General features: G+C 47.7%; 1 protein-coding gene across 1 annotated transcript; it reads right to left on the bottom strand.

Moving 5' to 3' along the window:
* Positions 1–1,139: 1,139 nt before the first annotated feature.
* On the bottom strand, positions 1,140–12,045 carry crlf3 (cytokine receptor-like factor 3). Its single transcript, XM_076753596.1, has 9 exons — positions 11,943–12,045; positions 7,429–7,556; positions 5,058–5,265; positions 4,882–4,969; positions 4,610–4,787; positions 4,257–4,485; positions 3,928–4,066; positions 3,683–3,795; positions 1,140–3,581 (listed from the first exon to the last, which is right to left on the bottom strand). The coding sequence occupies exons 2-9, from the start codon at positions 7,543–7,545 to the stop codon at positions 3,316–3,318; spliced, it is 1,338 nt and encodes a 445-aa protein (XP_076609711.1). The 5' UTR covers positions 7,546–7,556; positions 11,943–12,045; the 3' UTR covers positions 1,140–3,315.
* Positions 12,046–12,671: the final 626 nt, after the last annotated feature.

The following is a 12,671-nucleotide window of genomic DNA, read 5'->3' as shown; positions in this document are numbered from 1 at the left end:
GTTTCTCTCTGCAGCGCTGACACGTTAAACATGCGCTCAGACTCCTGCAGGCCTGCAGTCAGACCTCCAGCTCCATCAGGGGAAAATCACTTCATCTTTTTTTGTCAGTTGTAATGGTGACTCGCGGTATCGGCTCCATTGATGAAGGCTTTTTATAGTGGTTGTGCACGCGCACAACTCAAGGTGAACATACTCAGAGTTGATTGAACGAAATCAGGTCGGCTGTTCTGGAACCGGAAACGCAGAGTTTCCCACCTCAGAGTGAGTCAGTCAGAGTTCAGCGACAGACCTACCTGGAATACCCTCCTGAAGTTAAACAGAAATTGTGTCGATGTCTCGTGGCCACAGTTGGAGCTCAGCTCCTCCTTCGTCAGGAGGAAAATACAGATATTATTGAAATATTTGTATTTGAGCTAATTCTTCACCTTCAGTTTAATTACCGTTATCTTAACTAGCAATGCAAAAGAAATGTTATCTAACGTCATCTTTGTTGTTTCCGACTAATTAGATGTCGGTCCAGATTTTTAAATAGATAATATTAATACCGTTAAGATTACGTAGTATTCCCACTGTACAGTTGAGGTTTGGTGACTGTATTTTGAAAGTATTCACCGGAAGTCTTAGGCTACCTGCATGCATGGACGCTTCTTAGGACGATAGGAAGAAAAATAAGACGTTTGACACCAAATAAGAGCTTAATGTTACAGGAAGGAAAACACCTGCAGCCAACAGATGAGTTTTTAAATCTGACTAGAGAAGGTTCAGTCGTAGGTTCAGTCGTAGGTTCAGTCGTAGCGGACTGTGGCTAAACTCATTATCCTCCATACAGGAAGTCAAGCTAGCAAGTATGCTAAGAACAGTTAGCATTAGTCTGTGTTAGACTTTCTGCCCTCCAGTGGTTACAGAGGAACAAGCATCAGCACAACAGTGAAGCTAACAGACACGAATAATAATAATGATGATAATCCAAAATAAGTGAATAACAAAAACGTGATATGACAGATTTCTGCTAATTAACATCAGCCTCCAGATTAACGGTCAATGTTCCTCCCTTACATAAATCTGCATGTAAATAAATATTGAAGTCTGTCTGCAGTGAAGCATCTCATTACGTCAAAAAACGCGGCAGAAGAGCGATCAGTTTACATAATTTGACCTTTATTGAACAAAATACGAAGGACGACAGCAGTGAGAACAGATGCAATGCAAACGTTTGACCAGCAGGTGTCTCTGTTTCCACCGTCAAACACTATGAAGCTCAGTTTGCTTCAGCGCTGTTCGGTCACTGTTTCCCTCCTTCAGGCAGGAAGAAGATACTCAGGTTGGTTTCAGGAAATCTGTACCATCGACCGGACCCATGCAGGGTCCCATTGTCCTCCACAAAGACAAAACATTGACCTCAGATCAGCTGGAAAACAAGGAAACGTCTCTGAAGAAGGAGCTGAAGAAGACACATCGTGGTTGGTTGAAAAGGAGATGGACCCAGAAAAGGTTTGGGTGATAGTGAACGATGCTGCTTCGCTTCGCTTCTGCATCTGCATCATCATCGTCGACCTTCACTCCACCAGACAGACCGACAAACGCAAACTGACAGCAGACAAATACATTCATGGAAACACTGAAAACAAACGTTTCTGAGCTGCAGCTCTTGATGGAAACGCACGCTAATCTGACTTTTGTCGACTATTCTGATGATCGATTAATCAGTTAATCAGTTAATTTTCATGCAAAAGTGCCAAGATCCAACCTCTCAGATGTGAGGATCTGTTGCTTTCCTCTGTTTTATAACAGTTTTAATAAAACATCGATGTCACTGAATTTTTCACCAGTTTCCGACTGTTACAGGTTTTATAGATTCAAAAATAATGAAAATAATCTTCAGTCGTTTTGAAACGCTGAGGTTAAAATAATCTGCAGGACATTGAAGGAAAGAAGCCTTGTTTTTCTGTCGTTTTCAGGTCAAACAACCACAGAAGAAGAGGATCCTCAGATCGATCCCTCTCTTACGAACCGCAGTAACGAGTCAGACGGCGTGAACTGGACTGAACGAGGCGGATCGTCCTCCCGTTTCCTAAATACTGTTCGGATTGTCGATGCACAAAAGCTAAAACGATTCAAAGTGACAGTTTGATTATTTTAAAGTGACAGTTCAGCCAGAAACACAGCTCACGTCTTCAGCCTGAAGCGTCGGCGAGGAATGAAGGCGGAACAAACTCAAACATTTTAGACCATTCAACAGTTTTTCGTTGGTTTCCTGAAGGTGCTCAGCTTCCTGCGTCATTGCTCTGGATTCAAGGCGCCGCTCCTCTCAGACGAGAACGACGCACGATAACATTAGATCAAAGTTACAGAATTAAAATAGGAAACGCGACAGCAAGAAAATGACGAACTTAAATCTAAAGACAAAAACTGTTAGAATTAAACATAAATAATAAGAAGTCGAGCTTATTTGCTAACTTCATCAACAGCTTCTGATTGGCTCAGAGGTCAGACTGAGAGCGACATCACCAGGAAAAATACCAGAAACTAAAGAGCAACTTTCCTCTGAACAGTGTTCGACGAGACACGATTTGATGTTTGAAGCGTCTCCGTGTTGCCTTCAGGGACGCCGGCTGAAACTGAAAACATCTTTCTGGATACTGACAATCAAACTGAGGCCGCTTCGTGTTTTTGGTGAACTGTCCCTTTAAATAAAGAAAAATACACGATGAGGAGAGACTTTCACAGTGACGGGTTTTTGTTAAGATAAAAAAGTGAAGGAGACGGAGAAGAGAAGGACACGCTCCGACAGACGGACAGCTAAAAGTCTTCCTCACGGCGAAGGAGACGCTAAATAAAAAAACAAGCCGTAAACATGGCCGACCGTGACAGGAGGCCCGAGATTCAAAGGAAAGGCCGAGAAGCTGCGATGAACACCAACGTCAGTCCTCGCTGCTCCCTGAGGACCGAGGAAGACCTGGACCCCCGCTGGTCTGTGAGGCTGCTGGGTCACATGACAGGGTTTACAGAGTCTGGAGCATCAGGATCAACCACATTTCCTCCCAGCCGCCGCGTTCAGGCGCACACCAGAAAACAGAATCCTGCAGAGAGCTGCAGTTTTTCCAGGTTTTCCAGACGGCACAGGTGAATTTTGTGGAGCTGTTAATGTGGAAAACGTATCTGCACGTCGGCGGTTGAGGAAATTCTGGGAGGAAATGAGCGATGTTTCCTTTTGTTCCAGACTCGTCACCCTGTCAGACCTGAGAGGAAAAACTACAAGAGAAAAGTTAAAACGGAGACGGCAGCAGATTCAAGGACCCGTCCTCCGGCGAGCCTTTAAAACACGAGCACCTTCCAGCCGGAGTGGACGAACGAGCAGCCGAAGAAGAGGCAGTCCACCGCCTGGTCCACCAGCCAATCAAACACCACCTCCCGGTTCCCGGAGCCGATGGTCACCCTCAGCTTGAAGTTTCCGCCCTCGCTCAGGTTGTTGTTGCTGATGGGGAACAGGTTCACCACCTCCATGTCAAAGGTCACGGCGGAGCCCACGGTGATGGCAGGCAGCTGATTGGTCATCTCTTTACCGTTGACGAAGACGGCACCTGAACGACACACGACCATCACGTCATTTCACACCGCGATGACTCACTGGAGCAAAAGGCGAGCTCTCAGCAGCCTCATTCCTACAAAATAAAAGTCCTACCATTGGTGGAGATGCAGACGGCCTGGTCCCTCTGAAGAGACTCTGTCCCCCTCTGGCTGTCCACACACACACCCAGACTGTCCCTCCGATCCATCTGACCGGCTGCAGAAATCCTGCACACACACGTAAAGAAAGAGACAGAGGCGTTGACAGAGGACGCTGACTTCAAATCCTTTACGTAAAGAAAGAGTGAGTGAGTGTGTGAGTGTGTGTGTGTGTGTGTGTGTGTGTGTGTGCGCGCGTACTTGAAGGTCAGCGTCTGGCCACAGAAGTATGTGGGTGCGTTGGAGTAGAGGACGGAGCAGCGCGACTGGGAGGAGTCGTTCCGCAGAGCGATGTTTCTCCTGCTGCTCAGGATGTAGCCCTCAGTGCCCGGACACCACTCTGCACGAGACACACACACACACACACACACACACACACACACACAGAGTTTTAATGAGTTGTCTTGAGTCTGGGTGTCCACCGGCAGAGACTGCGGGGACTGTCCTGAAGTGTCTCTGCTCTCTGCTGAGCGTGCTGTCGGGGGGTCTCAGCAGCAGCTCCTGTGCAGCCGTCCGTAGGCTTCACCTACCGTGCGGGGCGAGGGTGGTGTATCCGGTCTGCGGGACGCTCCAGGGGCTCCACTCGGTGCGGCCCTCCCCGCGGGCGCAGACCCTGAACAGGTAGTCAGTGTGAGGGTCCAGGTGGAGAACCAGGAACTCGCACTCCCGGCCGATGTAGGCGTCCTCATACTGGCTCCCCCCGCTGCCAGACCGCCGGTACTGCACCCGATAATCTGCCGCTGCGAAGTCCTCGTCCACCTGACGCGCGCGCGCACACACACACACACACACACACACACACACAAAGAATATTTACAGCTGCATGTTGTGTGTGTGTGTGTGTGTGTGTGTGTGTGTGTGTTTAGTCCTCCCCCCCACTGACCTTACACCAGCGGACCAGGATGCTGCCCGGTCTCTCCTGCAGCTCTTCAATCTGGACGGGCGGGTGGGAGGACACGGAGCCGTGGCGGGACACCCGGTCCCTCAGCAGACCCAGCAGGGCGTCGTCCAGCTGGGCCGAAACACTCGGCACGTCCACGAGCGCCGGCACCTCCGGCAGGCTGGAAGACACGCGGACAAGCGTCAGTGCTGACGTGAAACGCTGTGTGCTGCAGGACTCTACAGGACGCGGCGTCCAGAGCGTCTCTGTCCTACCTGTCCAGCTGGATGTGCATGGCCTTCTTGGTGAAACTGCCCAGTTTGTCCTCCTTTTCCCCAAGACCACAACGCAGAGCTGCTTCCCCTGGACGGACACAGACCGAGGCTGCGTTCAGCACACGTACGACGCTCAGGTCTGATCATTATGAGGACGTCGTGTTTCAGGGACTCACCCTCTCGCAGCAGCTCGTCAGCCTGGCCCACGCCGTGCTCGATGAGGCTCTGGCAGTCGTCCAGCGGTTTGACGCTGTCCGCCTCGATGACGTCCACCTCGGCCAGCAGGGACGCCAGTCGCTCCGTCAGCAGCCGACTCGCCGCCGCCTGCAGCTCGGCGAAGTGCCGCCGGAGGGCCTCGCGGGCCTGACCGGAGCTGCCCCGGATCTGAACGACACAGGAAGGCAAGAGGAGGACGACGAGAGGTAAGAGACACACGGACACAAGGTCATCACAGCTTTGGACATTTTCAGCATTTTGAGAACAATAAAAGAACTTTTTCAGGAGAAAACGTGTGCATGACGCGTCCTGAGATTCCCAGAAGTTGACACAACTAATGGCTCTGGCAGCTAGAAGCTTCCAAATCACACAGCAGGAGCTTCTTTAGCTTATTATCATCAACAAATCCCAAGAAAAGACCAAAAGACCAAGACTTCCTGTCTGTGGCTCAGCTCCGAGCTCATTGGCTCCTACTGAAGGTGTAAATCTTTAAAAAGACAAATTTTTAGTAATTTCCTCAAACAGCTGCTCAATGTAGCTTCTATCAAACGAACGGGACTATTTTCAGCTGCGGATGAATCCACATGTGGTGCTGTAGTGAGTGTTTGTGGCAGCAGGATGGTGTGTGTGTGTGTGTGTGTGTTCATGGTGATGAAGGAACATTTTTGAGTCCTCCTCCTCCTCCTCCTCACATACACAGTACAAACACAGACCCCCTCAGTGTCAAACAGCTCGGCAGGAAGCTGGTTTGCTGGTTTGATAGAGGTTTTGTTTCAGTTCCTCTTTGCAGAACACACTTTTTTACACACATACACATACACGTGCACGCACACGCACACACCGGCCCAAGCATTTCACAATGAGTGTACAGAGAGTGATGGAGAGACAGCAGGAAGTTGATTGACAGCTGCTGTCCTGATAAAGCAGAGACACGATGACTGAGAATGGAAACACACACACTGAGCGTTTGCCAGAAAACACACTGAGCTCTGTGTGTGTGTGTGTGTGTGTGTGTGTGTGTGTGTGTGGAGCACATGCAGGACGTTTTCCACCGGAGGCGACGCATCACTTCCTGGCGACTATCAGCACGACGCAGACAACCTGCGATCAATATTTTGGGGTTCGCCGGGCGGAGCTGATCTGACGTCAGCCCAAACACAAACAGACAAAGACTTCTCCCAAACGTTTGGACGAAGATGCTGCAGTGATAGCATTGTCTGAGCACACACACACGTTCTGCTGTCTGCCCTCTTACTCCCAGTGCGTGTGTGTGTGTGTGTGTGTGTGTGTGTGTGTGTGTGTCATGCTTCCTGGATTCCTTTAAGCTGCTGGCGAGCCGTCCACACTGTGGGAAAGAGACTCCACCACACACTCCATCTGAGAGAATGTACGATGGAACAGCTGGGACTGGGCGGAGGGAGTCTCAGACACACAAACACAAAGAATTTATGGTGTGTGTGTGTGTGTGTGTGTGTGTGTGTGTGTGAGAGAGAGAGTGATTCAAAGAATGTAATCTCTACACAAAGTTAATACACAGTATTATATTGAAGTAAGAATTCACTGAAATTACGTTAAAAGATGAAGATCTGTGGTTTTAATGAAGTCATCCTGCTCGTAAACATCCAGAAAAACACAAACTGTCGTGTTTACACCTCAGTTACAGTTAAACAAACGAGGTTCGTGTTGATCAGGTGCTGACAGGTGGATTTTATTACCCTCACAGAGACTCGTGCTAGCTGTTTCCCCCCGTTTCCAGTCTTTATGCTAAACTAAGCTGCTGTGTAGAGTTAGCGTACGGATCATTGATCCTCTGATCGGCTTTCATCGCTCAGCTGCAAACATTGAGCTCAAAGTCCAGAAAGCAAACAAGTTAACGTTCCTCTTTATGAACTATCAGGTTGTAACAGTGCGCCGTTTGGGGCGTGGGTGGATTAGCGTTCTAACGTTAGCAGCCGTGCAGTTAGCATCGCTTCCGTTCAGCAGCTGTCGACATGTTTCGCTCTGGATCAAAGTGTCTGATCGGCTCTAAACTGATGAGCGTTTGAAGAGACCAGCCTCTCGTTTTGGGCCCAGAATCTCTTCCGTCCTCTCTCCTCTGAGGCTTCTGGTGCGTCCGTGACGACAGGAAACAGCAGCATTGTTTACTGTGAGCAGCTGGAGGTTGAACGCAGAGGAAGGAAGAGATAGCAGAGAGAGGGAGACTTAAACCTCCGGGGACGCCGTCGGTCAGCAGCGAGCACGCTCCACACTCCCCGTCCTCGAGTTTATGGGCGTGAATGTGAAACCGGCCAATCGGTGGCGCTGTGGGGCCTGTGCGGTGTGAACCTGTACCTGTTTGCGGGCCTGGTTGAGGCCATGCAGGCGCTGCTGGAGCTCGCTGCGGTAGTTCTGGGCGGCCTCGATGCTTTCTTTGGCCTCCTGCAGCAACACGTCCACCTCCGCAGACATCCTCCCGCCTCCTGACACACGAGACAAGGACTGTGATCAGTTTTTATACACAAACAGCATCAGCACACACACTCAGCATAACCTCAGCAATGAAGCCACAAAGCTGCAGTTCCTCCAACGGCCACTCGAGGCTCCAAGGAGTCAGTCCCCATAGACCTCCACATTAAACTTCACATCAGGTTCACCTCAGATAATATCCAGTCGTCTTCAGCGTTTAATAATCTGTCAGTTTAGTGTAATTAATACTTCCTGTCAGTAAAACTGAGCAGAACGAGTCGTTTCATGATGAACTGATGATGAACAGCGGCTGAATTCAGAGAATCAGTGAACAACAATAACTCACCATGACAGTCATAGTAGTGTGAGTACAGGATGTAGTACTCAGCATCCTCTACTACAAAAACTACAAGCTACCACGGAGCGTGCAGGGTGGTTGGCAGAGGATGTGCAGCAACAAGAAAACCACTTCCTCCCGCCACCGTCGACCATCCAGCGTGAAACTAGCAGCCTGTCAGCAGCAGCAGCGCTTCATGCTGCTACAGAACGCAGCAGTGTGAGAGCAGAGCGACCTTTAAATCCAACAAACCTTTTCCTTATGAAAACACCTGGACTTAAACACGACGCCTGATCGACTCCCTGATCCCGTCTGCAGACGTAAAGCCTGTTTATCGAGCTTTGACCTTCACATCTGTTATCACAGGTCGCTCATGTAGCGCTGCTGCTCGGTGAATTTGGTTATTTTGGCTGCGTGTTAATGTTAAAGCGTTCAGAGAATAAAAGAAGTGAGAACAAAGAAACATCAACACGTCGAGTTCATCGAGTCTTAAAACAACAGCTGAACGCCAGCGCAGTACTGATAAGTACTTACAGTGAAACCAGAGTACCTTTAAGTGATGAAACGTTTCCTGCTGCGCCCCTCTGATATTAGCTGTAAAGCATCAGTCTGACAGCAGCAAACCGTCATTAAATCAGAGCCCGAACAGACAAACACGCTGTTTTAAGGCTTCAGACTGAAGCTCTGACTGAGTTCATGCTGACAGATAAACAGACGCCTGTTGATTTTTTTAGTTTTTACTGGGTCAGACTGTGGATTTCTCCTTTAACTGATGACAATAACTGCATGATACCTTATCATGACTGTCCAAAAGGTCAGGTGTGACGGTCAGTCACCTGTTGGACTGCAGGTGCGTCACCTTCACTAACATGAGGCCAGTCTGCAGCTGAAAGCGGTGACACGACCTGGCGCCGCGGCTGCGGTCGGCCTCACTTCCTGTACGGCGTGTAAAGAGGAAGTCGCCGTCAGGCCTCGTGCTGCTGCCACATACAGTGAGCACAGTGTCACCACGAGGCCCCTGGGGGCCCCTTCAATCCACCAAGACACCAACAGCTTCCACCGTCCAACGACCTCGACCTCCATCCATAACAAACAGCTTTGAGCAGCCCGCCGATCACAAGATAAGACACCCCCCCCCCCCCCCCCCCCCCCATCACTGCAGCAGCCCTCAAAGGATCTATTTCAGTGAGCGTTCAGTGTCGTTACATAACAACTCTAAAAATACACAAATCACAACCGTCTGCAAATATCAGGCCTGTAACAACAAATTATTATTATTATTATTATTATTATTATTATTATCATCATCATCAAGGCAACATTATTTGACACTCTTTCTGTATATAATGATGATTTTATTCTGTATCCTTTTTATTATTGCTGCGAGGGATCAGTAAAGTCTTCTCTTAAATGAGCCTGTGATTTAAGTTCTGTCTTTACAGGAACATCCTGTTGGTCTGCTGTCAGGCTGCAGACGAACCTGCTGATTAATTAACTGCTTAATTAAAAGTTTCTGTCGTCTAATTCTTTGGTGCAGTAGCTGATTACATTTCAACAGATTGCATCACCCTGCGTGTGTGTGTGAGACGTTCACTGTCCCTCGAGCTCTTTGACATGTGAAAGCACAGATCTGAGCTCGTTACAGTAAACCTTCCTTCTTTCATCAGATGTTGTAGGAGGACGTTCATGTCGTCTCTGTGTCCACAGCAGAGACACTGAAGGATGTTTAGCTTAGCACAAAGACTGGACGCAGAGGGGAACTGCTAGCATAGCTCCATCAAAAGTGAAAAAACCTCCACTCTGAGGCCTCTCTACGCTGAAAACATGGAACTGCTCACAGCGCTGAAACGATCAGCAGGTTAATCATTGAGTCAATGAAGAAGAGAACTGATTGATCCTAAAAATCATTTATAGAGCAAGAAATGAAAAACAAACACGTGCTGGTCCAGACGACTTTCTCTGTTCTAGATCACTGAACCATCTTTGAGTTTTTAAACATTACAGACTAACTGAATTAATTAAACTAAATTAATTATGCTGTTTGAGTGACTGTAAGGCTGCAACTAACACAGAAATGTCAAGAAACTGTGAAAATGAGCCCGAGGTGACATCCTCAACCGTCCAAAACCCAAAGATCATTCATTTCATATCAGAAACGCCAAAGAAAAGCAGCAAATCCTCAAAGCTGAGACGCGTTGGACACTGAATCGATCGTCAGGTTATTTGCAGATTCAATGAATCATCGAATCATCGCAGAATTTGTTGTTTAATAAAAGTCTTGGATGGATCCAAACTGACTGTCACATGACGTCTTTAATCACAGTCCACAGAAGACAAACGAAGCTCCGGTTTCATTTACACACCACTGCAAACGTGGACGAGCAGAACCATGCGGGCGTGCGCTCGGCTCCTCTCTCTGCTCACAAACTGCCCACAGCAGCAGCCTTCAGTGCAGCCGTTCACAGCACACTCTTCTTCTTCATCCTCTAAAAAGCATGCTGGCCCTCTCTCTGCCTCTTTAATCCTGTGGTTTATAATCCTCCTCTCTCTCTCCAAAACCTACTAAAGACTCCAAGTGAAAGCCGGACCCTCAGCCGAGCAAACGTCCAGCTGCAGCTTCTAGAAGTCAGAACATCTCTGGTCATTAAGAGCCAGAGTCTCCTTTCTCTTCAGCTTTCTTCTTCACTTCTTGTGCACTTTTCTTGCAGCCAGGAAATAATCAGCAGCGTGTTTTTCAGAGTATTTAGGTCAACCTGTGTGGACGCATGTCCTCCTGTCCCACTTTCAGATGTCTGTCACAAACATGTGCTGAGGCACAGCTGAGTCCTGCCTGAGAAAAAGGCCTTACAGAAAGTTTGCACGAGGTTCAGTCACTGTCGATCCAGCAGAGGAAACAAGCAGCCGACAGCCTTAAATAAGTTGGACTGTTTGATTCGTCATGTGTGTTTTAATATTCATCTAAATATCTGAGAGAATACTGACAGCTGCTACAGTTTATGAGATGCTGTTTCTGAAGCACTCAGTGCTCTTTAAGTTATAATAACACACATTTGTCTTGATGCCTTGAAGCACATGGATGCTTCATAGTGTAATGGCCTAATTTTCCACGTTTCATCTTGCAGTGAATGTCACCAGCAGGGACTGTGAAGAGGCTGCATGATGCATCCAGCTCCTTTAAGCATGCTGCACATGTGTGACTAACAGGAAAGTTATGAAAGGCACTCCAGAGCAAACCCACATTATCATTATTATTAGAGCAGACCACTGACGAGACGAGACACCAGGAGACATCAGACATGTCTGAACTGGCTCACAGCAACTTCCGTATTTTTCTGTTGTTTTCATCAAGCTAAACCTCCGCCCGCCGGGATGTCAGAGCCATAATTACACCATTAAAAATGCAGAATTTCTCATATTTTTGCGCAGGAATGTCCCGAGGAGGCAGGTCGGTGGATTTAGTCCTGACAATCTCAATTTATCTGATGTGTGGAGAGTTTACTGCAGAACTCCATTAAGAAATCTCGTAATTTTAAGTTGGCGCTTCAGTCAGTAAACCCAGACACATCATAACAATCTAAACAAGATTTTTTATAAATAAATAATCCATTTAAGTAAATTCGGCATGGAAACTGTTCACCAAACAACATATTTATTCATAAAATGGCAGTTTTAATAAATGGTTTGCTCTGCTCTTCACGGTGGAGTGGAGCTGAAGATGATGACAGTAACAGACGAACTAGCACAGCAGTCAGTGTCAGACGTTAAATGAGAGTGAAAGAGGGCTGCTGGGATGGCGGAGGGTTGACGGAGGTGATTCAGAAAAGATACGAGCTACGAAAGCCACCGTTTGCCGCGTAGCGAGACGACATTACCGCATTTTAAAGAAATGTGTCGTTATGCTCTCTCACAAACAAGACAGGGGAAAGTTGGGGCCAAAAGACAATGAAAGCCGGATCACGCTTGGAAGAGCACACACAACACTCTCATTTACGACATAAAACCACGGCTAATCGGTCAAACTCACGGCCTGCCTTCTTCTGTGCAGAAAAGCTTCCAAACATACCTGTTTTAGTGCTTTCTGGTGGCCATTTCGTCCCGAAAGTTGTGAATCAGCTCGTAGCCGCCGCCACACCACCGCGAGATATGCCAAAGTTTTGCTCAAGTCCAAAAATGACACTTCCGAGGCTTTAAGGGGCAACGGCCAATCACAGGCCAGATCATCCCGATCGACAGGACAATGAGCCAATTGAATTGAGATATGCTCCGTTCTCCCCTCCCCCATCAACCGACCTCTCAGAACACGGTGGAGCTGATAAAAATGAGTTCATGCGCGTCCAAATCTGGACTGGACTGAGGTACAAGTACACATTTGAAGTTTTACTGTATGTTACTACAGTACTGTAGTATTTTCTATGCAGAGTCTCATAATGGGGTCATCAAAATACATATAGTTTATGTGACTTCGTGATGCCAAAAACAGAACATATTGAAACCTGTTAACAGCCCATCACAGACTATGTTTGCACTAACTTTTATTAATGCAGACATACGTAAACAATACATATCAGATCCCCTAAAAACAAACATCGAGCTCGTGGAGTGACGAGAACTTATTCTGTAGTCTCACACTTTAATATAGCATTAGATAAAATAGATAAGAGGAATCAAATCCAATCAAAAGTCCAGTGACCCGTCAGTCTGTCAGGTGTGTGCGCCCCTCTGCAGCTTCATCTCAGATTGTGGATTATCTGCTTTAGATCAAAATAGCCGTGAAGAACACATCACTGCAGTG

The sequence above is a fragment of the Chaetodon auriga genome, chromosome 16 (assembly GCF_051107435.1).
Source record: "Chaetodon auriga isolate fChaAug3 chromosome 16, fChaAug3.hap1, whole genome shotgun sequence".
NCBI lineage: Eukaryota > Metazoa > Chordata > Actinopteri > Chaetodontiformes > Chaetodontidae > Chaetodon > Chaetodon auriga.
This window is presented reverse-complemented; position numbering and strand designations above follow the sequence as displayed.